Raw genomic sequence first — 25,730 nt, forward strand, 5'->3', positions numbered from 1 at the left:
CTGTCCCCCACTCCCGCTCCCAGCGCCCACCCCCATCAGCCTTCTGCAGCAGAACCTTCTCAGACCACGGAGCCCAGAGCGAGTGGCTACTGCAGTCTCAGGAGACCTCGCTGGCAGGCACGGCAGCAGCAAGACGAGGGAGCCCTGCTCCCACCATGAGACCTGCCGTGTGTTCCTGGGGCTTAAAATAAAACACGAGTAACTTCCCAGATGGTGAGGCAACTTTTTACAACCCAGAGGCAGCTGTGGCTGCTTGAAGCTGGTAGTCTGCTGAGCATGCTGCTCTTTAGAGTGACAAAATGAACCAGGACCTCTTCAGAGTGGGCAAGGGTCCGCGAGTCCATGAGGCCAACTGCGGAAGGATACAGTGTTCTCAAGCTGGGGAGAGTTGACATACTATTATCCATAAAGATTTTCTCCCCTTCCCTGCCAATGCAAGGTTGACCCTTCATTTTAATGAAATTACTTTCTTATTTCTGCACATTTTCCTTTGCTGGGCAGAAATTCTTGAGTTCTTTCCACAGGTCCCATCAGAATGACAGAGTTCATTACACCCACTAGTTGATCTTTTCCTTAAACTCCTCCTAGAGGAGTCCTTAGAGAATATGGAATGGACCGTGTACATTGGCTGAATTACAAACAGAAAAGCTTTCTGTGGGATGTATCTTTTAATGAGAACACATCGGTATACTGTGAGCATGTGGTATTCTTGCTGAATAGAAACATGTACAAGAACACATACACATTTATCTCCAAACACCAAATGAAGTAGATGCTTTAAATGACCAGTTTGCATCAGAAATAAAATATATTATACAAAACAAGGGTTATATCCACAGTCATTAATTCTCATTTTCTACACAACACAATAAATTAAATCACATTATATGCAGATAGTTCTACTTACATTAGAATAATAAATTGTATGTAGCTTGTGCAGCTCTTGCTTCGTTTCTACCAGACTCACGGTAGGTTTGTACTTAAATTAACAATGACTAGTGCGGCCCCGAAGACTCCTCCACCGTGTCTACACCGAACCCCCTCGGTTCCACCTAGCCACCGTGCACAGGGAACGAAGCTCAGACTCCCAGGACCCAGCAGAGAGGTCTGCAAACTCACAGCCTCTCCAGGCTGTCGAGGGCACCCCATTGCTCCTTTGTAAGTAAGACACACCACAGTGAACATGCTCAGATTTGGTATTGAATAACATATGGGACATCCTGCTTCAAAATCCAAAATTTCCTTTCTCAACCTTCTCTGCCCTATTACTATGTGCTATGACAGCTTTGCTCTCCTGGCAAATAAAAAAAACAATTTGGTAGCCTATGCTGTGACTTACCCTTGGTGAATGGGCCCCTTATTCCTTGTTGCACAGAAATTTAGGTCTTTAAACATGTGAATCAGAGCAATGCAGCTTTTATTTTTTTTGCCAAGTCTTAATTCTGCTTGTTCAAATCTCTGCTGCAGGAATCATCCTACACCTGACACATCAAAGAGCTAGTGTAACACATGGATTTTTACTTCTGAGACTCAGCTCCCCTGGAAACCCTTCCCCTGTGTTTGAAGCAGCTTAAAACATGAACATAAACAGCATCAGCTCCGTTAGAATTGCTTTGCCTTCGGTATGAATTAACATTAGTGGTTAATGAGAAATCTGAACAAACTCCAATTCAGCAACTTTGGAAAGTCACTCTGACCCTGGAGTCTAGCTGTGGGGTGTGCCTGCAAGAGATGCCTGGGAGATCAACACGCCGAAAATCAAAGCCAGGTTTCTTGGAGTCCATGCACATCACGGGCTTGAACCGCCCCAAGGGCGTGTGTGGTCAAGCAAACGTAAGGGTTCTGACCACAAGCCAGCTCCATTCCCACAGCCATCACCGTGCTGTCTTCTTTCCCTCTGTGGAAGCGCGGCAGTCCCACTGCCAGTTTCCGCCTGCGTGGGCAAGATGCTGACGCATTTTTGGAGCCACAGTGGAAGGTGAGTAGCGGTGGGAGGAAGGGGAGGGGAGGCCGTGGTGGCAGCTTGCCCTTGTACCCTCTTCTGTTGCATTTGGACATTCGAGCTCCTGATTCTTCTCGCTGGGTGTGGCCTAACCTTCTTGTGGAGCCTGGCTGTTGAAGAGGGACTAAATGATTGGTTATCCCGAACTCCTACAGACCGGCTGGAAAAGAAACAGATCCCCTGCACAGCGCCATCTCGTTCTCCGCTGCCACGCTGCCCCTAAAACATATGCCATGTTTTTAAGACAATTTCAGTGTCTTTCCACGGAAAAAGAAGTTCAGTTCACTACCAGCTTCCTCGTGAAGCATTCAACCACAGGGCATCACTGAACAAACCCATGAAACGTAGATCCAAGGACTTAATTTTGATTGTCATTCGACTTTCTGACTGCATGAACTCAGCATCTAAGTTCTTTGTGTCCCGAGAAACATGGGTAGGCGTGCCTTTCATTTATAAGCTCTCCCAAAACACCGGTGCATGCCATTCTGTTTGTCCTCTAGGGACCCTTCCACAGATAGCCACTGTACACTCACTCACAAGAAGGGGATGCCCCTGGAACCTACTCCCCGAATTCCTGTCCCCGTCTGTATGAGGTCTTCACCATGGCCTTCATTTCACTGCCCGCGGCCTGTATTACTCTCCCCAACCCACGGCAACCAGGAGGAAAGCGGTGAGTTCGGGGCAAGGACCGCACAGGTGCCTGGAAGAAGTTTATGACCCTAGAAGCCTGTGAATAGGGAGCAGTGTCTGGACATAAAGTCTTTGAATTTCAGGAATTCGTTCCCATCTATTCCTCTCCTCCCTCCACTCAATATCGCTTCTGAAATGTAAAGAACCATTTTAAAGCCTGTGGAACCATGTCTGTGGTTCAGGAGAGGACAAGCTAATGGTTCTTCCAAGAAACATGGTGTTTACAGGGGCTTCCTCGTGGAACCTGCGGTCAGTCTGGGGGAAGATATGCACTCTAAACAGAAAGTGTTTTCTGAGTCCAGGGGAAAAAAAATCTGAGAAGGTGACAGCGATGATCATAAAACCTACACTTATTTCCAACACCGTGGGTATGTACAAAAAGTACGTACTTTGACCTGTCTCCACGTCAGCCGGTGTTTGGCCAGATGAGAAAATACCGATGAAGTATCTCTTTCTAAACCTGAACACCCTGGGCTTCAGGGTGAAAATTTATAGAATGACTTAAGAACTAAAGGCCTATTTATTTTTCTGTATGATATATGGCTACTGGCGGAGTATAAATGACTAGTTGTCAAAGATGTTGCTTAGCAGTTAGGAACTTAACTCCAAAATGTTGATCTCCACAGGTCTGAACCCAGGGTAACCTTGGGCCAAACACCTACACTTTGAGCAAAGATTTCCAACTGAATGGAGTTTTCAAAATGTAAGAGAGGTTTGGTGGTACTCATGTGATGATTTCAAGGAAGAAATAACAGACAGCAGACATAAACAATCAACCTTAAGAAGCGTAGAATTGCTTGGAGATCGAAAGAGCATGGCATCCATACATGAGAAAGCTCATGATTTACATGCCATTTGTAAGACTCCGTTCTCACTTATTTTTACAATTTTATCTGGAGATAACAGTATAGGTCTAGAAGTATTCCTCTACCTAAAGTAGAAATAAAAGATATTTGCTGTAAAAATGTTCGAGTTCATGGGCCCTTCCTTATATAGATGGGAGAAAGGTTAGAAATGTTTAAACGCAAGGACTGCAACCAGGTAGTGTTTTTCCCCCTGAAATAAGCACATAGGCTCAAAATTTAAATGTTTTTTTTACAAAGATGAGATAAAAGAAAATGAATATTTCTAAAATATATGAAAAACATCACTAAAAAATAAACACTACAGAGAAGTAAGTTCTCAATTCATAAAAAATAAACTGGATGCAAACCTTCCATTCTGTTTTCGGTTTGAGGATCCTGAACGGTTAAATGCTCTGCTTTCCTGAAGGTTGCTTCCCACGCGTGCTCTTTCTGCGTTAGAATCGCTGCAGCTTGCCTTTCTCGCCTTCTTTTTTTCCATCCTTTCTGAATTCAGTACTTCTTCCTGTGCCTCTAACATGGACAACTACCACCTAGCTGTTTCAGTTGATCATCACTAATTGTTTGATTACATCCTCCAGCTGCCTGCAGAACATTCCTAAACTATAAAAGGGACATACTTCACCCCGAAATAATCCATTCACTTTGACTGGCTGAAGGAGGGGTGACAGAAGCCGACTCTTCCAGGAAGCAATCTGGGGCCAGCTTCCAAGATACACAGCTTTGACTCATCTGCCTCCGTTGCTACCTGTGCGGACTACGACCACCACGACGGAGGAGCTGCTCAAGCTCCCCTATTTACACAGGGTCTTCTGCGGACATCAAGATGATGTTTAAAACTATCTTCCAGGTGCTCAGAATGTTATCAAGGGCCGAGTGACAGAATTACAAGGTGGTATGCTAACCCTGCGACGTCTCCCTCTTCCCTCACCCTCTGTTTTCTCCACAAGTCATAAATCAAAGTGGCAACCTGAATTCCAAGCGATGTGCAGAGTACTGGGTGCAAAGTAGACATTCAGTAAATACTTACTCAACTTTGTCCAAGTTCCTTATATCCACACCCACAATGACTGTGACACAGGTTATTAGTAGGCGATTACAGAACTTGATGGAGTTAACTGAAAGGGAATAGAGAAGCTATTTGGATTTCCTCTCTTAACCTGCATCATCACTGTGAATTTGGGTAAAATGTTCTGTGTGAATTTTTTCAATTTTTCATCTCTGCCAACTGTCAAGTTCTAACTCTCTATCAAGTTTCTCTTGAGGGAAAAAAAGGCTGCCTCCCCTTATAAAATCCTACTTAATTCTAGTAAATTTCACCCTTGATCCTGAAACTCATCATTTGGCCAGAATTGGAAGAGGCCTATCCCTAAAACAGCTTGCATGTAACACACGTACTCAGGTTCACGTACTCCTGTAGAGTGTGTGATCTGAGTACATGTCTAGGTCTCTGTAACTGAAACAGCGACTCGCATTTGGGTATGACCAAGGGGAACAGGGCAACGGGGAGAAAAAGGGAAGCCTCTTTCATCATTGTTGGTTAGCTGTGCACTTTACCCACGCTTTTCAGATATAAGTGAAATTCAATCTCCAAAATGAAAACATAGACACATTTTCTAATAGCAAAATATAAGATTAAAATACTTAAAACTGAAATGTTAGTGCGAAATAGGGCCTTTTTACATTAAAAAAAATGAACCATTTTAGATTTGTTTTTTTTGTGTAAGTCACCTTATCTCAGGGGTAGTTGCCACTGCCCCGAGCAAGTGTTACGGGACACTGAAGGAGGCAGGGAGGAAATCTGTTTTCAGGATACGAAGTCAGGGCCTGAGCGTATACAGCGTGCAGAGCCATTCTCTACTCAGGTTGGCCGGCCAGCTCTAGGGAAACGAAGGCTGCATTTCCAGCCTTGAGATTTTTCATTGCCTTTTCCTCTTCTTGGGTGTTAAATCCTTTCTAAGAATATTCTACTTGTAAAAATGATTTTATTCTAGCTATAAAACATTTCATTTAGGGAACCACATTTTATAGCCTTGTGTGACATGCCCCCAAAAGCTATCAAGATATGGAGACATCAGATTCTCAACACATAAATCAAATCATATGCCCTTAAAACAGTATGAATGTTTAACAGAGTGACATGATAGTCTTATATTTGTTCATCGTGAGATGAAAGGCCGGGAGGCATATGATGATTAATAACAGTTCCTGAGCTTCTAAAGAAATTTTACAATGAAATGACTAAATGCTTAAAAGAATGACTTCTTCAAGAGCCCCTTCTGTCCCGTGGATGTCTTTCATCCCATCAATCTCCTCAAAGAATCTCAGGCCGAAAGAAAAGGCTTCCTTTTAAGCCACCGAAAAATGGGATCTGATGGAATCCTCCCGCAACTCCCGATGTTTTCCAATGTGACTCTCTTCGCGCTGGTTTCGCCTCTCAATGGTGATTCTGTATTTCTTCCTGGGTAAAGGGAAAGTAAATGTAGTAATAAAAACCTCGCTGGGCTACAGAATACTATGGTTTCTCTTACAAAGAATGCCCTCAAGGGACATCTGGGTTCGGGTTGATAAATGAGAAGTGACAGAATATGAAACCCTGGTCAGAGATTAAAGTAGCATGCCCCAAGGCGGAATGCCTTCATTCAGGGAGGAAAATTGGCCTGCTTTCTGAAATGCCCTAGAACAAGCCTTCCCCTTCTTCCCCGGGCGCCTGGTGGGTTCGGTCTTGTCTCTTCTGCCACAGGAGCTCCCCCAGCTCCCAGGATATGCCCTAGATAGAGATCAGATTACATGTACTGTGACCAAAGGAACAGGAATACAATTGTTCCCACAAAGAGTCACATACACCCAGAAGTGCATTTCCATGCAGAAATGAAGAAATCGTGGTCTAATGACTTAAGACGAAGCCACAAACTCAACCACCAAAGATTACAAAGGAATGGACCGCCCTCGTGGTGCGAAATTGTCGGTATCTTGGACACACAGAAATATTACAATTTTACAAGCCTTGGGGCTTAACCACGGCGGTAACTAAGTGTGTGGGTTCTCCAAACACTGAGCGCAGACCAGCCTGAGCGCATGGACTGCTCCAAGCCGCCGCCTCCTCTTCAGAAGGTAAACCAGGCTCCCGTTTCTGACCTGGAAAAAGCCTGAGAAGGAGTAATCTTCTTCCCCTTTGTCCGGATTCCCTCTCCCCTGACACAGTTAGTGGGTGGTAGGAATTCAGGTCAGAATATTTTTCATGAAAGGACAGCAGCATCTCTGCGGCTCCCAGGGAGGGGTGAAACATAAACCCTTGCACCTCTCCCTAGCACGTTAGCCCACTGACCACCAAACCAGGTGTCACGCCAAAAGATGGGTTTGTCCTTCTAACCACGATGCTTTGGGGGTTAGGAGCAAGATATGGGCAAGTCACAGGAGGATCATGCAAAGGCAAGTGACAATGGCAGTAATAGAGTTGAATTTTTAAACCCCATAATGAGGTCCTAACCTGAAAAAGTAGAAAGCCATGAGCAAACCAGCTCCTAGTAAGGCCCCCACAACGATTCCTGTCACCGCTGATTCTTCTAGGCCACCTGCTTGAAGAAGAAACATAGATCATCAGAGCCCATTTTGAGACACAGTTGGAAATGCCCCTTCCTAACTTTTCATTCATTGAAACATTTCAGTCACTGGAAGGTGTTTCTCAATTTGCCACCTGAGGCAAGCTTGCCTTTCTTTTCCGGAAAGATTTCTAGGGAGTCCTGCCTTTTTCCCAAATGCAAAGCTTAAGAAGCATGTGAGAAAATACTGGATGGAAAAAACACTGCGACAAGACAGGGAGAGCAGTGGGGACAGAGCCGGTCCGAGAAGGATCTGAGGGAAACTGGAAACTGAAGTTTCAGGCCTGTCCACACTCGTTCAAGTTTACAGTCACAGAGGACAAGGGGACGGACCTCGGAACTGACCCAGCACTTCTCACTTCCGCAGATGCAGAGGGACGCTTCAGCGTGCTGGAAGGTTTGGTGACAACAGCACTGGGTTCATGTTCTGTTTTTAGAAGTTCTCTCACCAGAGCCGGAGTTCCGTGTCAAAGTGTCCTACATAGCTTTGTGAAAATGTGAGCAACCGTCGCAACAACCAAGTTCAGTGGCGTCCCAGTTACTATATAAAAATGACAAATAGCTAGCTTGTCTGTAAAGAGTTTGGGGTACAGCCTTCAATGTATCATCTCATTTAATTTTCAAAACAGTCCTAAGAGTTGGGTACATTTTCTTCCTTTTATATATGAGAAAACAGAGGCTTGAAATAGTACAGGGACACTCCTGGGGTCACAAAACCAGTAGGTGACGAGGCTGGGGCTTCAAATCCAGGCCCAATAACTCCAGAGACTCTGTCCTCAACACACTCTGCCTTACCCCCTCCCACAGTTTGAAGGCTGTTCCCCAAAACACAACATGCACACCTATATTAACATAAGTGGCCACCTGGCCTAAAAGAGCAATATTAGCTTTATCCTCCCTCGCTGACCTATAAAAGGGTCTTTCTAAAGCAATGATATCCAAAAATTTTCCTATTTGTAACCCCCTTGCGAGAATGTCCACTTGTTTCTACATCAGTGGCAAGGCTGCTCATAACCAACAGATTAAATGAACGCTTATTTGCCGATGTGTAAACCGGTAGGTGTTTAAGGGGCATCATCTGTTTGGTTCTGAGGGGTCGGAGGACAACTACCAGCTCTGAATATCACAGTGAGACTGCTCCAGGAGACGAGTGAGCGAGTGACGTCCAGTGTCTGATATTCCGATTCTCCCCAAAGGGGCAAACTCAGATCCTCAGTGCTATTCCCCTGTTCACCTCCAGTAGCCAGTCTCATTTCAACTTTCAGTTTACTTATCACAAGAGATGCAGAAATGAGGAGAAGCCTTTTACCAGCTTGGAAAAGGATGGAAGGGAAGAAGAAAGACCTAGAAGCTTCTGAAAAAGGTGGGATGCCAGTTAGTGAATTGTTCCCATGGGTTTCCCACATCAGAAAAGGAAATCCGTCCCTGGCTGGCGTAGCTCAGTGGATTGAGCGCGGGCTGTGAACCAAAGTGTTGCAGGTTTGATTCCCAGTCAGGGTACATGCCTGGGTTGCAGGCCACGGCCTCCAGCAACTGCACATTGATGTTTCTCTCTCTCTCTCTCTCTCTTTCTCCCTCCCTTCTCTCTCTAAAAATAAATAAATAAAATCTTAAAAAAAAAAAAAAAAAGAAAGAAAAGAAAAGGAAATCTAAGCTTCCAGAACAGGAGCTCCTGGATTACACGTCTCTCAAACTGGCATCACCCTGACACTCTCGACGACAGAAGACCCCGGGGTGAATTAAGGCTCTGAACTTACACGATTTGCAGGGAGAGCTGTTGGCATGCTCCACGATCCTGGTTTCGTCTATTCTCAGTTTCAAAGGTCCCCAAGGATATTTGACGTTGGGCCGCATTTCAAAACGACCTTCTTTCCCAAAGTAATCTCCGATAACCTGTACAAAGGCAAAACACAGGTATACAAACTGAGAGGTCAAAGTTATCTCTTTCCAAAGGAGGCACAGGGTGTGCTCCCCCACGGCGCACGCTGACCCCAGCAGTGTGTTTCCAAGGATTTCGTAAGTCAGGTTGCCCGTGTGCTCTCAAGGTGAGCATAACCCAGGGACAACTGTGGTTTCCTCAAGGCAAGGAAAGTAGTGACTTACACAGAAAACAAGAACCTCGGACTTCAGGGCTTTCCCCTTGCTGACCCAAGAGGCCACAGAGCAGCTCCCATGGCCAGTCAGCCACTGGGAGAGCCGGGGCTCAGAGAGGCACTCACAGGCCCACGGCCTCACGGCACTGAGTCAGCTCCACGTGTAACTGAAGCATTACAGAAGAGTCCCTTTTAGGAACTTCCTTTTCCCCCTCCTCTAGTGGGAAGGCTACTCCTCATCCTGACTTTGGAGGTGACATTCTCCTCACTGATCAATGTAGCACCCCTATTTGCACCCCATTTCCAGGCTGAACTCTTTTTCAGCTGCCTCCTCCTGTTCCTGAAAGAGCAGTATTTTTTTAATGTACAGTTCAAGGTTCTCTTTCAGTTTGTAGTTTAAGTGATGTTTCCTCCCACCAGGTTCCCAGGGACCGGTTCTCTTTTGTCTGGGCACCAGTACGGTGCCCCAGAGGGGCCCAGTGGTGTCTCTGTCGCTCTCCTGGGACCTGGCACAACAAGCACTCACAGGCTCTTCCATGTCCTGGTAAAAAGAATTCTAGATAATCTCCCAAATACAACCACCACTGGCGTGCGCTGAGAACTTACCAAGTACTTTACGCACATGCACTCCTGGACCCCAACAATGACCACTACCGTCCATCCTTTACAAAGGGGGAACTACAACATACATGAGATCCAGACTAGTGCTACTAACATTGTTTGACCTGGACACTGCCTACATGGATCATCTTTATTTGTGTATTTTTCATTTAAAGTTAACATAGTAGATTCCTAGGTTTCATTTCACCTTGTGCTGTCAATAATCCTGGGAGATCAAGGAAGATACGATTTCCAACTAATAGACAAGGACACTGGGGCAGAGAGCTCACACCCTAGTAAGTGTCAGGGGCCCATCTTTGCACCCAGAACATTCCTTTCTCTTCAAGATGCTACCCTGGAACTCCACCATCTTTTGAAATATCAGCACATGCCCAGTGTGTAACTTCCCTCCAAAAAAAAAAATTTTTTTTCAAATTATAAAGGAGGAAATAAATAGTTTCACTTGACCTGTCTCATCCGATGATCCTCCCTACATCTAAGGGGTGAGGTGGGATTTGTGGCCACTTGAAAGATAGGACTTCCCCTCTGGGGATACACATGGACCCATTTCCTGAAGTCAGCCCTGATGCCCTCCCTCAGCGGGAAGTGAGCCCTCCCCACTTGGAGGTCGCCTTGGGGACAGCTACTCGGACACCGGGACACACACATTCCTGGGGATCTGAACGAGCAGAAGGAGCAGCTGGGGCGGACACCGAGCTCCTCACCTCCTGGGTGCCCGCCTCGGCGTCGGTCATGGCGACCACGGAGAAGTCCCCATACCGGTCTCCGTTGGTGTCTATGGACACCTGCCCAGCAATCCCTGGAGGACAAGATGAGAAGGGCACCCAGTTAGTGACTTACAATACCACCCGCTGCCAACAAAAACAAGAAACTGAATGGACGGGATTTTTTGACCAGACTCATGCCACAGGGACTCGCATCAGACGCCGGGCGTTTTTGTTGGCATTTGCGAAGACATTGTAATTTCATCTGTGTCTGCATTCCTAAATTCTTAACATTTCTCCATTTAATAATGAAGAGAAAAAGAAATAAATGACCTTCTTTGAGAAATATGTTTTTTACAAAAGAAGAGTAAGGCTAACCCTGAAAGCAGCAGGCGTATATCTGAGTTTTCTGTTCATTTAAAAGGAAAACAGAGGGCCAGGAGGGAGAAGTGGAGGCGTGGCTCACTCCGACACCCGTCGAGGGTTCCCGTTATCACCAGACAAACATCGCAAAGGAAAACCGATTCGGGCCCCGGACCCTGTGCACGAGCTCTGCTCCGGGCTCCTTCCACGCCCAGGAGAGCGGAGGGCCCGCCTCAGGGATCTCAGGGAGTGTGTTCATTCATTGTTTTGTTTTTGTACGGGGAGAGGCTTTTCCTGTTTTATCAAGATATAATTGACATACATCATTGTTTGAGTCTCAGGTATACAGCATAAAATTTTGACTTACAGAGACTGTGAAATGATTACCACCCTGAGTTTAGTTAATATGCATGATCTCATGCAGATACAATAAATCATCCGGTGTTCATCCAAATGTTTTCTAGGTGATTACTAAGTGCTGACTTCGAGGCAGAGACAAACTGGCCCTATCTTCCACTCAAGAGCGGGGCAGCCCAGAGTAGGGACTTAGCCTGTAGGCAGTGGGATCCGAAGGTTTGCACTGGGATCCCAGCTTTCAGTTACAAGCTCCGTGCCCTTGGAAAAGGACTTCACCCTCTGAGCCTCAGTCTCCAGGACCATAAAAGAGTCGCAATAGTACCTCCCTGCCAAGAGGCTGCTGAGGACACGAAACAGGCCCTTTGAACACAGGTGTGAGAGAAGTTAGTTGCTTTCTCCTGTTGCTATCACTGCTTTTGCTCTGCCTGAAGTCTAGGAGAGGACATCTGGCCACGCTCACACCACTCAGAGGAGGAGGACTCAGTGAAGAAGCGGTCTTTTGCAGGAACGCTGCTGGAGTGTGTGATTTGGACAAGCAGCCATCAGAGAGGGGGAACATCTGAGGCAGAAAGGCCAGCCTTGTTAGCATTTACAAAGGCACAGAAGCTGGGAGGAAGTAGAGAAGCCAGCAGGTTTCTGGGAGGTGGCCCACGTGCGTGGAAGGATGCAGTGAAATGTACGGCTGGAACAGAGTGGCCGGAGCGTGGGGAGCCCCGAGTGCCCTCGTGGACGGCTTGTACTCGCGTTGGCTAGCAACGGTGGCTTGCAGCAGCCAATCCATAAACGCAAATAAGTATCATTAGCTGGTATTAAATGTCTATACCACAATTTTCATTAACTAAATAACAGAGTGCATATATCAGCTACATTCTAAGGAACGAAGGCTATGTGTTTTCTTTGATTTCCGACTGTGGTCGAGTTCAGTGTAATTGTTCATTGATTTTTCCATTGATCTGGTTCTCTCCGGAAGTAAAACGAGTGTCTGGGAAAAGGGATCCCAGGGGAAAGTTCCATCCTTGAGCGTGGTTTGGAGAGGGCGCGTATGTGGGTTTACTGTCCGTGGGCTGTGGTTGGAAGGCCCGCCGATTTTTCCAGACTTTGCTCTACGTTGCCAGACACAGAATGGAGCTACCATTCATCTGAATGTGTTGTCTTCTGAGTATAGACTGGTTACAGAGAATACACCTATCTCAACCTTGTTTATCCTTGATGGCCTATACAACTTTTAAGTAATGTCATTTTTTAAAAAATGCATCTTATCTCCAAATATATCACCTACCCAAAACCTTTTAAACTTCTGTCCAGAAGGGTTTATGACAGTGTGTTCTAGAAGTGTTTTTGCGGAGTATTTTATAAGACAAGGTGGCCCTAGTAACCCAAGACCTCATTATGCTTTAAGCTATTACAATTCCATCAAGAAATGAGGTGAGATCCCTCAGGGCGGCCACTTAGCAAGTGAGACTTCACCTGAGAGCGCTGTCCCTAAGGTGTGATTGTCAGGCTGACAGCAGAATTTCCCTGTACATCAGCAATGAGACTTTCCCCCCTCATTTCTGTGGGCCTGTCCTGGAGCTCAAGGTTCGAGCCACAGTTCTATTTACCTTGTCGCTCTGACCTCTCACACACACAGGAAATTTAGCTTCTTCCCAGGCCATGGTTGAGAGCTGGTCGTAGGTTTCTCGGTAATAAAATCTAAATTTGTCAGACAACATCCAGAGTATTTTTCCCTTGAGAACTTAATGGTCACTTATGGTGACCATTAAAATTAAAATTGTTTTAATTTTAGAAAAGTGAAAGTTTTCTTAGAGTTTTTTTTATAAGATGGAAACTTACCTTGGCTTCGATTATCTTTACATTTGGACAAAGGAGAGTCTAAGGTTAAGCTGAACTATAGCTTGGTTGTTTTAGAACTCACTTCACGTTGCCTGTGCAGACCTGGCCCGAGGATGGAAGACCAGGACGGCCTGTGGGTGAAGGTAGTCCATGCCCCCTGCACAAAACTGAACTGTCCGGCCATTGTGGGCAGCCCTGCCCTTCCCTTAACAAGCTCCCTCAAACGACCAAGAACAAACGACCACCCCGTGCAGTGAGGAACAGCTAAGAACACGATGTGGCCCACCCAGACTGTCTACACACACACACCAGTTTCTTGGTGTGCTGGGCACAACTTCTGGGAAACTTGACTCTGCCCTCACATGCCCCCTGAACCATCCCCCTTGGTTCCAGCTCCCCACCTGAAGCAGTCAGAGGTCGAGCAAATGCTGGAGGCTTATTTGTTCCCATCCTACAATCTCTCTCAAGTTAAGCAGATGTCACTCTAGTTTTGAGTAAGGTGTGGCATCCACTAAAACCACTTAGGAGAAATGAAATCTACCAGTGGTCACCATAGCCATGGCCCATAGTAGGTGCTCAGGAATATTGGGTGGGTGGATGGACGGATGGATAGGAAGCTGGGGTCTGCAGGGCTCTGGCAGCTGCCCCGTTCTCACACTGAGTCTCATGCTAATTCTCCCAGAGTGGTAGGCCAGAGGAAACCAGCACTCTATACACTGTTAGCAAGAATGTAGGCTGGCAGGCCTCTCTGGGAGACATTTGGCAATATCAAACGTACTTTAAAAGGCACCAACATACTTTTGGACCCAGACATCCCACCACTAGGATGCTTCCCTTCTGGGTGTACTCCCCAAAACTCATCAGCATATGTTAGATGCTTGTGATAGTATTTTGCATAACAGCAAAAACTGTAAACAACTGAGGTGTTCATCAGGAGACTGGTTAAAAAAATTCTCCTACAGCCACATGATTGAAAAGTATGGAACTAGCGTCAAAAAATGTGCTGAATCTATGACGACTCATATGGAGAATTCTTGGCACTCAAGTTAAAAGGCTATGACAAAGCATGGCATTTGTGGTATGATCCCTTCTGTAAAAATGTTAGATAAGATATAAGATAAAGGCATAGGTGCTGGCAAACGACACAAAATATTTTTAGACTGAATCATAGGGAATTGTTCAAAGTGATCACATTGGGAGAGGGTACTAGGGCAGGGAGGAAAGCTTTCGCTTTTCATTTTGTACATTCTTGTACTATTTAAGTTTTCCAGCCAAGGATATTCTCATTTTCGTATAGTTTTTTCATGTCAACAGAGGTTACTTGAGTGATGAGATGATGGGCCATTTTTTGGTGGTTGTTCTGACACTTCTCTGTTCTTAAGAAAGCCGCGGCGAATAGGCATCCTTTTAAAAATAAAATAAAAGCAGAGGGCTCACCGGACCTGCTCATCATCTCAGACCACACAGGTTTAAACAGAGAAATGTATCCCTGGGATTTTTCCTTTCAAAACTGATTACAGAGCTCTTCACAAACTGACTACTTGCTGTGAATGAAGCTTGTGAGGAATTTAATTTTTAAGAAGCAGGGAGTTGTTACCCCAAAACCAGGAGACAGGACACTTCCTATTTCAGTGGGACTCTTTCAAAGCACACATGCCTTATGTCATTCAATTTTCACAGCAAGTCGGCAGGGGGGGTTGACCTTGACTTACTCTCCTGACTTGACCGCTGAGAGAAGCAAGGTCCCACAGCTGGTTGCAAGAGAAACAGAACCAGTAAGACGCAGCTCACTGGGCCGCAGAGTGTCATTGCCTAATAGACCGAATGCTCACCTTCAAATGTTCTGTTCCAAGTCTGCTGGATAATCTTCCCTCCATCCTTCTTGCTGTAACCAGCTCTGAGCACTTCGTGTAGAGCCAGGACGTAGAGCAGAATGGCATCATGGAACCCTTCGACGAACATGTTAACCTGGAAAGGAAGCCCCAGCTGGGTGAGACCAAACAGCAAATGACTCATGTAGGGGGAGAATATGAGTGAATCAAAATGGTTAACAAGTTAGACCCCGGGACCGCAAGCACGACAGAGGTGGGCAGACAAGCCGCTACCAAGAATCATGATATGATTTTCCTGGCTCTGGCTTGGTGAGGAAAACCCCTCCCCAGTTTGGGAATTTGGAAAGAAGATAACATTGTACAAAACCACTGGACCCGTTGACTAGGGTGAGTCAACAGGGAGAGCAGCCTTTGCCCGTAGCTCCCGCCGCACATGCGCCCTCTCCATCCCCGCACTGCTCTCCTCTTCAGGCCAGCTGAGTCCAGCCTCCCCCTTGAGGTCTTCTCCACCCGCAACAGCCCTCCAGGCTCTCCGTGGAATATGACTAAAATATGCGTTAGGATCCACTGATTCATATTCAATGCTGTTGAGTGAATGCTAAGGACACAGGGCGGACTGGGCACTGCCATTTCTGCCCGCCAGCATTCATGCTCTCTATCCTGTCAACAGTAACACCTCAGTTTCCCTTTCTAGTGTGTGTTGTGAGTAGCTTTGCTGCATCTGAGCGCTTCTTGCTCCACTCCCTGCCACGCTCCCAGGGCAGGACTGGAAACAGGTGTGGACCCTTGTTTTATCCCAGTTGAGTCCCGCCCCAAGTAAGACAGCCCTTGCCCTCAAGAAACTTACAGCTTCGTGGGAACTTGGGGAAGTCACTTAAATCTCTCTGAGCCTTATTTCTTTCTATAAGCACCATTTGGTAAGTTCTAATACCATATTTAACCCCAGCGTAACATTCACTGACCATGAAATAAGCAAATACAATCCTGAAACACTGCATAGCTGACAAATTCTGTACAAAAGTACAAGAAAAAAATAGAACCTTCTTATTTCAGGAGGTGCCAAGAATGACATACCATACAACAGAATGAATTGCACATCCGAAGGATGCTTACATTGAGATTTGGTGAATGCTGTTCCCTGCCCCACCCCTAGTTCAAATACAAAACCATTCGCAGAAGACACAGTTCAATGTCCGACTCTACTTGGCCTCACCCACCCCCCACCCCAAAGGATGGTAAGTCCTGTTTGTGTCCCAGAAGGAAATATTTCAGATTTGTCAAAGCCTCCTACTGAGATGCAGGTTAGAATAATGGTTCAGGGGCCCGGGCCACTACCCAGCTTTGCCACTTCCCAGCTGCATTTCTGGACCTGTCTGGGTCTCCGTTTTCCCATCTGGAAAACAAGGGAAGTGGTAACACCTATCTTCCGGTGTTGCTGTCAGGCCCGGACAAATCCATAGATGGAAACGGTGCCTGACACTCAGTGCTCACTGTGAGTTTGTGTTGCTGTCGTTGTCTAGGGAGCGAGAGTGACACCCTGGTGACCTTGTAGTGATCAACGTACTGGCCATAGCACATCTTACTGACCCATGTTCGCTTACCGGAAACAAAGGCTCCTTGTTCATGCTTTGACACCCCAAGTAGTTCTCTTACTTCCACAGTGTCCCTTAGTTCCACCCACGTATGGGTGCAGCCCAAGCTGGCCAAACGCCCTGACCCTCTGGGACCAGTGGAGGATGGAAGAGAGTGCTGATTCACAGGGGACCTCTGAGGTAGATGCTGGGCCCAAAATCTAACTCTAGCCCTGAGGAGTGACTTAATCTGTCCCATCTCCCCCTTCCTCACTGGTTTAATGCTGGGGGGGGGGGGGCTACTCACCTCACAGAGCTCTCTAGGAGATTAAATAAATGAGTGCATGTAATACATCTGAAACAATTCCTGGGCCCGGGAAAGCAAAGCCTAGGCAATCACTCTTGCTCTTAGCCGTCAAGCTTAATTCTCAGAGTCGTTATTTTCTTGGGCAAAGCCGAGGGTGTAGAAATAACATCTACTAGTCAAAGATAATTTTCTGCTGATTCGGCTATGCTAATTCAATTCTCCAAAGGTATATGAAATTTTCACTTATGCCATGAAGTCATCCTGGCTTGAAAAAGCATGCATGCTGATGAGTTAGTGAGTTTTAATCAGCGAGCTTGAGCTGTGTAACTTAATTCTCAGGCCCACTAGAAAACAAAATTTCAAAACTCTCTCTTCTCTTTGGTAAATATGTAAAAACCACCCTGCTACAGAGGGAAGCCACGGAATGGCAGAGCCTGGAGTATGGAAGATGGAAGGTGCTTTAGAAAAGCTCTGGTCTGACCCTCTCCTTACACTGAAGACCAAAGAGCAGCGCTCGCTCTGGGCCCTCCTGCACTCTGTAACGCAGGGCTGTGCCCTTATGCTCCTTGTTCCTGGGGAGCCTAGGAGAGCCCCTGCTTCCAGTGCAAAGTACCAGCTGCTGGGCATCACCTGTCCGCCTCTCTTCCTCCTCCTCTTGACTGCTTCTCAGAATCCTGACCCAAGGCCACCATGCTACTGTAGGCCCCCTGAAGCTCGGGATGTGTCCCCAGCACCACCCCTCACCTGGCTCTTCCCTTCCTTCCTCCTTGATGTACCCTCTGAGCTGCCCCCTCTACAACCCACGATGGGAAGAATGATTATCTGGCTGAGAAGCATGAACTTGGATTACTTCTGTCCTACCAGGTTTATGGTAGAAGAGAATAGATCGGATCTGCACATATGCCCAGCTCTGAAAATTCATTCTATCTTAATTTGCACACGGATGGCAAAATTTACTTTCTTCCCTTTTAAAGTAGCTAAGTGTCTCCCTCTCCTGCCAAAATTAGCTGGACAGCTGTGGACCCCCACGAGGTTTGCTGGCACCCTGGCCTGCTGCGGGGGAGGTTTCATAACACCTACCTCATAGGACCTCAAGCCAGAAGCAAAACCCTAGAGACTTTCTCTTCTTGAGGAGAACATTCTCACATTCACACGTGTTTTTAAGTGGGAGGAAAGCCCGTTAGCACATTACAGATACTGAAAATTGGAAGTGCAAATTTAGAAAGAAAGAAAGAAAGAAAGAAAGAAAGAAAGAAAGAAAGAAAGAAAGAGAGAGAAAGAAAGGAGGAAAGAATCCAGAGCATTAAATTGTCTTTGTAACACTTTCCACTGGACCTCCAGGCTCACAGGAACAAGGTCATCCAGTCAGCCCCCTGCCTCTGGTCCTGACCGACAGACTGTGCTGTTGTTCCTGAGGACAGGAATTAGGGTTCCCTCTCCTGACTGCCCTGTTCTAGTACTTCGCATCATTTCTAGCCAGAAAGCTGTCCCTCACTGTCATTAGCCATAAATCCCAGTTAAACTCCTTAGCGCAGCCATGTGCCTGCTAAATGCTGCCCTCGCAGTGAAGGGAACAATGAATTCATGATCCCTGGGAGTTCACAGTCTCAGCCAAACAGTGTCCCGGCTCCATGCAGACACGCAGGTGGGCTGTGTGCAAGGTGGCTGTGAAGTGGCCCGTCATGAGGGACCAGGCCCAGGCGACCACTGTCCGTGCAGTGTGTCATTCAAACGAGACGGACATCACGCACTGTCTCCCACGAGTCCTGGAAACTTGGCCAGACCCCGGCAGCACACTGGCCTTGACTCTCCCATCATTTCATCTCAACTCGTGATTTTCCCTCTGTGGCCGGCCAGCGGCAGGTATGCCAATGAAAGAATGCTGTTTTTGCCTTTGGCTCTTCCCTCTCACTGCACTTGTCAATCATGTCTATTTATTAGTGTGGTTTTTTTTTTTTTAATCTATCATGGGGAAAGCTCAATAGAAATCTTGCATAGTTTAACTGAGCACAAAGAGTGGCCATTCATGACACGGCTCCTATCTGTGAGACAGGGGTGGAGTCTTTCTCGTTCCTCTTTGAGGGGGCAAATTCCAGAGGAATTCCTCAACGCTGTGTTCCAAAGACGAAAGCAAAGAATGTCGCCTGGCCGGGCCGTCCTGTAAAGAGAGCGGGAACACCGCGGCAGCCGTCTCCCTCCCGGGGCGTCTAGGTGTCTGAGAATGCCTGCGAAGCTCCCACACGGAGGCCATGGGGGGAAAGCAAGCAAGGTTAAATGCAAGGCTGGGCTGCCCCGGGGTCTTGCTTGTGGTGTTCGCGTGAACTCAATCAAGCACATGACCAGGTGGCTCCCTCTTCCTTCCCACACACCAGAGCCCCCCCACCAGTGCAAGGAAGGAAAGTGGGGAATGTTAGACAGCACATCTCAAGAGTCTCTTCAAAGCACATGACCCTTAACCTCCCATGGGGTGGAAGAGAAGATGGAGGGAAGCGAAATTTGAGAGATGCATTCAGGACCTGTCTTTCCCCATCCCAGCAGAAACAATGACAGAAGCATCTTATCTAATTGGTAGGAAGACCCTGAAAATGAACTTGGACCTCCCCTCCTGGGCCACAGGAGACGGTGGCCAGCAGAGGAGGGCAGCCTGGGCGTGCAGCCCGGGCAGGTCAAAAGTTAAAGAAGATTATGCATTTGATGAGCACTGTGCACGTGACGTCCGTACAATAAAAATATACATATTGTTTTCATTCCATTTTCTTTTGAATCATAAAATTTAACATTTACACCTTAGAGTAACAACAGGAACTCCATAAATCAAGTGATATCACAACCTCCTCAACACCAAAACGGGGGTTCTTCCTCTTGCTGACAGATACCATAACATTTGCTCTTCTATACCGGGCCTGCCTTCATGAAATTCACCCTTGCTCACTTGCTGACTTCTTTCAGCTTTGAAGAGTGTGAAGCTGAAAGTCTTCATCCTCATCCTGGCTGAACTCTGAGGCAATGCAAAGGACAGAGGTCTTACAAAAGATCAGGGAGGAGCCAGGGCCCAGCCCTGCGCTTGACCAAAGCTCCTCCATTCCATCCAGCAGATTCTCCCACAATGCAGCTGTGCCTCGCTTGGGCTGGAGGTGTGCCCTGACTTGCCCACATGGCTGTCTGCATCCTGGGCTCGGCTCTGCCCCTGTAGCAGTGCCCCAGGCTGACAAATGAACTCAGATCTTACAACTTACAGTGTGGCCACAGGTGAATTGAAGCAACTTTTTTTCTTTCTCATCATCAGAAACAAAATGGATTAAACAAAAGCAGTCCTGGGAAGATCGTTAATTCAAGTATGGCCACGCATTCATCTCCTCTTCTGCAGCACCGGGCTCCCCTTTGATGAACAGACCAGCAGCGCTGAGCACAGGGCCCAGAGCTCGCGCATTGCATCCATTCACATGACCAAACCTCAGCACGGAAGACGGCAGGGCCTGCCTGTGAGGGAAACGAGCTACGGGAGAACTCCCTGCAGCTGGACTCTCAGAATCGGTGGGTATGGAGCACAAGCAAATGAGAATGACTTCTAAAAACTCTCCCAATGCTCATGCGGGAAATTCTGCTACATGCAGTCATGTGATATATTTGAATGTGTCACACACACGCTAGATAGGGATCCTTCCCATCACCCATCATCATCACTCCTGAAGGTTTAGCTGAGAAGTGCATATACTTAATGACACAATCACCCCAGCTCTCAGGCGGTCCAATGAGCAACGTCTGCCCTTGGCCCTGATGTCCACCAGTGCCCAGTGAGGTGCACCCTTGGAGGGCCTGGTGACCTGAGCCCCACAGACTGCTCTGGATACGTACGGGCCTTCCTCCCAGCGGTCTGCATTCCTGTGAGGCACAGTGTTGAGGGGGGTGAACACACGACCCAAAACCCAGCAGGAGGAAGGCCGAGGCGGGCCAGGACCAAGCGCTCTGCAACCCCCCTGCTGGGGGGGTGCAGAGCAGGGTGTCCAGACCCAGGCCAGGAAGTAGGGCGAGTCAGTCAAGGGGAGACAGAGACAGGGGAACGCAGGAGGGCAACTTCTGGACTCAGGATTTCAGGAAGGCCAACATCAGAAGGCGCATGTGCATTCTCATTTATCCAAGTTATGACATCCTTTTAATCTAGTCCTGAGAACTTCAGGGACCACCCCCTGAATTGCTTGAGTCACCTGAAGATGTGATTACAAGAAAGAAAAGAGCGAATATTCAGACTTTTTTCCTTTCTGTTTTACATCTTAAGATGAAACCCCTCCCTTTTAACTTAAGGATTTCAGGGTGTGGTAAAGACTGAGCTGAGATCCAGAACCCCAACTCCTACTTCAAAATTGACTTATTCACTCACTGGGAACAGCCAGCAGCCTAATTCTGCTCCATTCACAAGTCGGAGTTTCCCGAGGTGTTATCCATAGAGCAGCAGCGCTCCTTAAAGTGTTGCCAGATGTTCTAGAAATGCCAGAATTCCGATTAAACAGGTTCACAAATGCTAGATTGCATGCAGTCAAGCAGTTCTCTTTATTTCCAGGTAATGATTATAATAGCTAACTTTTACTGAGCAGCCCCTCTATTCTAGGAGCTGCACTCAATAGAACCTAGGTTCCACTGCATTTAGTCCTTACAAAACTTTCACAGATGGGACCTGTCATCAGCCATCCTATGCGAGAGACCGACTAGCATCCTAACAGAAAGAAGAGATGGTCAGAGGATGGAGTCAAAACTCCAGAAAATGTTGGGTGGGCAGGTTCTTAAGTAGGGATTCAAACCAGGCTCGCCTAGTAATGTCATTTATCCTACTGACACACATGTTCAGCCAACTAACATGGGAAAACAGCTTTGTGCTCCGTTTTCTGTCTTTAACTGGCCAGTACTTGAGTAGCCCTACAAGCTGAGTGTGTGGGCTGGAAGGACCAGTGAGAGTCCATAAAAGACAATCTGAAGACTGACAAGGTACCCCAGGGTGAGGGAGGGACAGAACCCACACCTGGAGAGGGAATGAGAGGTCTGAAGAAGAGAGGAAGAGAGGGGACATGAGGGCACACGCTAACTGTCACTCGTCTCTGAAGCAAACCTCTAAGCCAGCAGCTAATACAGTGTGATTCAGATCAAGCAAACCAGGATTTCTGAAAAGTCATGGGCTCGGCTGAAGTTGCCCCTGCTCGAGACGTGACTAAGAAGGCCGACTGTGCCAGAGGAGCACCTAACAAGCTGGATGTGGAGGATGAGGGCCCTACTTCGGAGACCAGTCTGCTCTGAGCACATCAGCACCCAGGCCAGGTACTGAGAGATCCACTGATTTAACGCTTTCTAGCCAGCACTCAATATGAAATATAATGAGCTTGGTTTTGAAGGATCCTTCTTCTATATGGTCTTGATTCTTGATGATAACCATAACAACCTTGATAAAGAATAATAAATGTAGCAAATCTTCATTTACCCTATCTCATCGGGGGCTAATAAAAGAGGATCTTTCATATAAGCAAATATTCCAGATTTTTAAAGGTTTTAAAAACTCTTTGAATAGAAACATCTTTGGTGGAAAAGCTAAGCACACAGTTCCTTGCCTTGGGAACAGAACTATGCTGAGTGTGGTATTATCGTGACTCGCTCCATGTAAGGTTATGACAACGAGCAATCCCGGAGCCTCCATCACAACTGGAGAGTGGCTCGTGCCATCTGCATGATGCTGGCACCAGGCTTGCATGTTTCCAGACCACCTTTCTTCTTCCATGTGGACAGGACATGAGCTGGGGGCCTCCTCCCCTCCCACAGTGCTTCTTTCCCTTGACCCGTATGTTTTCACCCACAGGTCTGTTTCACTTCTGCATGCCTGCGTACCCTGCCGCCCCACAAGCTCCTTGGTGCGCAAGCCCCGTGGTGGGTATGTCAGTGTCCCTGGGACCTAGCCCTGCCTCTGATACAGAGACGGCACTCACTTGATTTGCCTCTACTGTCAGCTGTCACTACCTGCTACCTCGCTGTGCCTGCCTCTAGCATGTCATCTTCCTCTCTTGTCTTGCCACTACCACCGTTCTGTAAACTGGGGAAGAAATCACAAAGTGTGTTACAGCTGCATTTAAATGGGGTAAACAGATTCTGAGTGAGGATCTGAGAGATTCCCCTACAATAAAATTAATAGATTGTGTGTCCATTTTAACTGCTCAAAAGCCTTCACATTCTTCCTTACTCTTAACTGGGCCTCACAAAGTTGAGATTGCAATAAAAATTGCTTCAGCAACACCTGCTAAGGAGGCAACGTCTAAGGTTCAATGCTGATACAGGATGCTCATACTGAAATTAGGAATACAATTTGCAGCCAGTAAATGAGTGAACTTATTTTTTTAATCTTTACATGAGTTTGCTACCAAAAAAACAAATGAAAAAAACTAAGTATCTTCTCCTTCACAAGAAACTCAATTCCTTACATTTTTAACACTGTTTATTGATGAAATTAAGGAATTACTGAAAACTTTCAGGTGTGATATAAGTATTATAATTATTTTTTTAAAGTTCTTTAAAAAATAATGGCAGAGGAGTTTTTGTCAATTTAACCTTTCCCCCAAAATTATGTACTCTGGACAAAATATTTTTAAAAGAACTAATTGAAAGTGGCACTGGACACTGGGCACTGGAAAGTGACCGGAAGCAGGCAGAAACTGGAGGATATTTGACCCTTGAAAGAAGGGACCACATTGCATGAGAAGTAAATGTAAATGGCCTTTCTTCAGATGGCGCTGCTGATGGGCAGCTAGAACTCGAGCAGAAAGTCACAGGCGTCTGGGTTTTGGAGTCCAGAGCCAATACTGAGGATGTACAACGAGGAAGTGAGTCCTGGGGAGAAGAGAGCCACAAAGGGCGGGGTGCCCAAATCTGTCCCTCAACCTCTGCAGTCCTCAGTTGGTTCCTACAGCGCACATGCACAGGGCCCACCCCGAGGCAGCCAGTGGGCAGCAGCACCGGAGGACTGAAGGAGCTGAGGGACGCCTGAACCGCAGCCTCTGCTCAGAAGAGAGTCCGGAGCTGCGACACCACCCACTCAGAGAACCTTGGGAACTCCTCAACCTTCCCAGTAAAACTCTGTGCTGCCACACCTTAGAAGTAAAGACTATGTCCACGGACTAAGGATTCATCCTAAGACTCAAAGCAAACTAAAGCAGAGCCATTTTCTTTCTTCTTAAAAAAAAATAAATAAAATAAAAGCACACTTCCAAAAATTCCAAGTGGCTAGTCAGTCAAACTGCCTGCTGGAATAACATGTACTCTTCAGAGGAACGAAAGGGAATGCAATCTCTATAAAGTATAGTCCACAACATCCAGTATAAAGTCAAAATTTACAAAAACTAGACGTGTAGGAGCAGGGGAAGTGATCTATCGTCAAGAAAAAATAGTGAATAGAAAGTGACCCTGAGATAATGCAAACGCTGGAATTCACTGATAAGAACTTTAAAGCAGCTACTGTAAATACAGGGTCCTGCTTGGGTGTGGTTGGTAGGGTGATCATATGAGTGTAATAATTCATAGTTTTAATTTGAACATTTCACCTAATATGTCATATCATGTGTTTGAGTGTGATATTATGTTACAGGGTGACATGCTTATGATTTTGTAATAAAAGATTTTGTAATAAAAAAGGGGTGTTATTTATGCCAGACCCTGTGTGTTCAAGGGCTTAAAAGAAAAGACAGCTTCAGAGAGGGACTAAGTGGGGAATCTCAGCAGTGAAATGGAAGTTAGGAAGAAAAAAAGCAGAGGTATTCTAGGGCCGAAAAATACAATAGTGAAAAAATTTTTTTCATTGGGTAGGCTTAAAAGCAGTTGGCATCCATGGTCTTAAAGATATGTCAGTAACAAATAACTCTATCTAAAGAACAAAAACAATAAAAAAGCAATATACAAAACCCAATTGTATTTCTGTATGCTAATAACAAACCACTGAAAAATGAATTTTTATTCTGCTTACAACAGTATCAAAAAGCATCAAATTATTATCAATAAATTGAAAACTACAAACATTGCTGAGAAAAACTAAAGAAGGCTCAAATATGTGGAGAGGTGCCCTGTGTTCATGGATTGGATGTTTTTAAGATGTCACTTCTTCCCCAAATTAGTTTATACTTCAGTACAATCCATATCAACCATCCCGGGAAGTTTCTTTTTTAGAAATTGACAAGTCGGTTGTAAAATGTATATCAAAAAAGAAAGAACTCAAATAGACAAAACTTTCTTGAAAGAGAAGAACAAATTATAGGACTCACCAGATTTCAAGAGTTACTGTAAAGCTACATTATTCGAAACACTATGACATTAGTGTAAGGACGGCAAACAGATGGAAGAAACAGAAAAGAGTATGAGAACCATGTTTACACAGTCATCTGAGTCTGAACAAGGCACTCGATCAACCCAATGGCAAAACAAAGTCTTTTGTTTCCTACCTCTCGGCATATATAAAAGTTCATCTGAGATGGATCACAGGTATAAATATATAGCTAAATATAAATCTCTGAAAGACAATAAGAGAATATCTTTCTCTTTCAGGTTGGCAAATTTTTCACAAAGAGAATACAAAAAAAACACTAAAGATATTTAAGAAGACTTTATCAATAGTTAAAATTCTGCTTATCAAGAAGCTCCATTAAAAATATGAAAAAGCAAATGAAAGACTGAAAGTAATTATTGTACATATATATGCCATATCCAGAATATTTTTTAAAGAATTCCTTAAATCAATAATGAAAAAAGATAAATAATCCAATGTATAAGTGGTAAAATACTTCAACAGTGAACCATAAAAGTGAAGTAGCCAACAAGCATCTGAAAAGAGGGTAGAAGGTCACTAGTCACCAGGGGAATGCAATTTAAAAA

The 25,730-nt window shown here is 45.9% G+C and overlaps 1 protein-coding gene across 3 annotated transcripts in view; it reads right to left on the reverse strand.

Moving 5' to 3' along the window:
* Positions 1 to 655: 655 nt before the first annotated feature.
* Positions 656 to 25,730, reverse strand: part of NPR3 (natriuretic peptide receptor 3) — a 68,197-nt gene continuing 43,122 nt past the window's right edge. For 2 of the 3 annotated variants that reach the window (XM_028519022.2, XM_028519020.2), the window contains exons 4-8: positions 14,961 to 15,096; positions 10,576 to 10,670; positions 8,915 to 9,050; positions 7,046 to 7,133; positions 656 to 6,016 (exon numbers count right to left, since the gene is read on the reverse strand). In XM_028519022.2, the coding sequence (XP_028374823.1) occupies positions 5,905 to 6,016; positions 7,046 to 7,133; positions 8,915 to 9,050; positions 10,576 to 10,670; positions 14,961 to 15,096 (567 nt within the window). In that variant the 3' untranslated portion in view covers positions 656 to 5,904. The remainder of the gene's footprint in view (positions 6,017 to 7,045; positions 7,134 to 8,914; positions 9,051 to 10,575; positions 10,671 to 14,960; positions 15,097 to 25,730) is intronic. The other variant, XM_028519021.2, reaches the window with a different exon arrangement.

The sequence above is a fragment of the Phyllostomus discolor genome, chromosome 3, assembly GCF_004126475.2.
Source record: "Phyllostomus discolor isolate MPI-MPIP mPhyDis1 chromosome 3, mPhyDis1.pri.v3, whole genome shotgun sequence".
NCBI classification, from domain to species: domain Eukaryota; kingdom Metazoa; phylum Chordata; class Mammalia; order Chiroptera; family Phyllostomidae; genus Phyllostomus; species Phyllostomus discolor.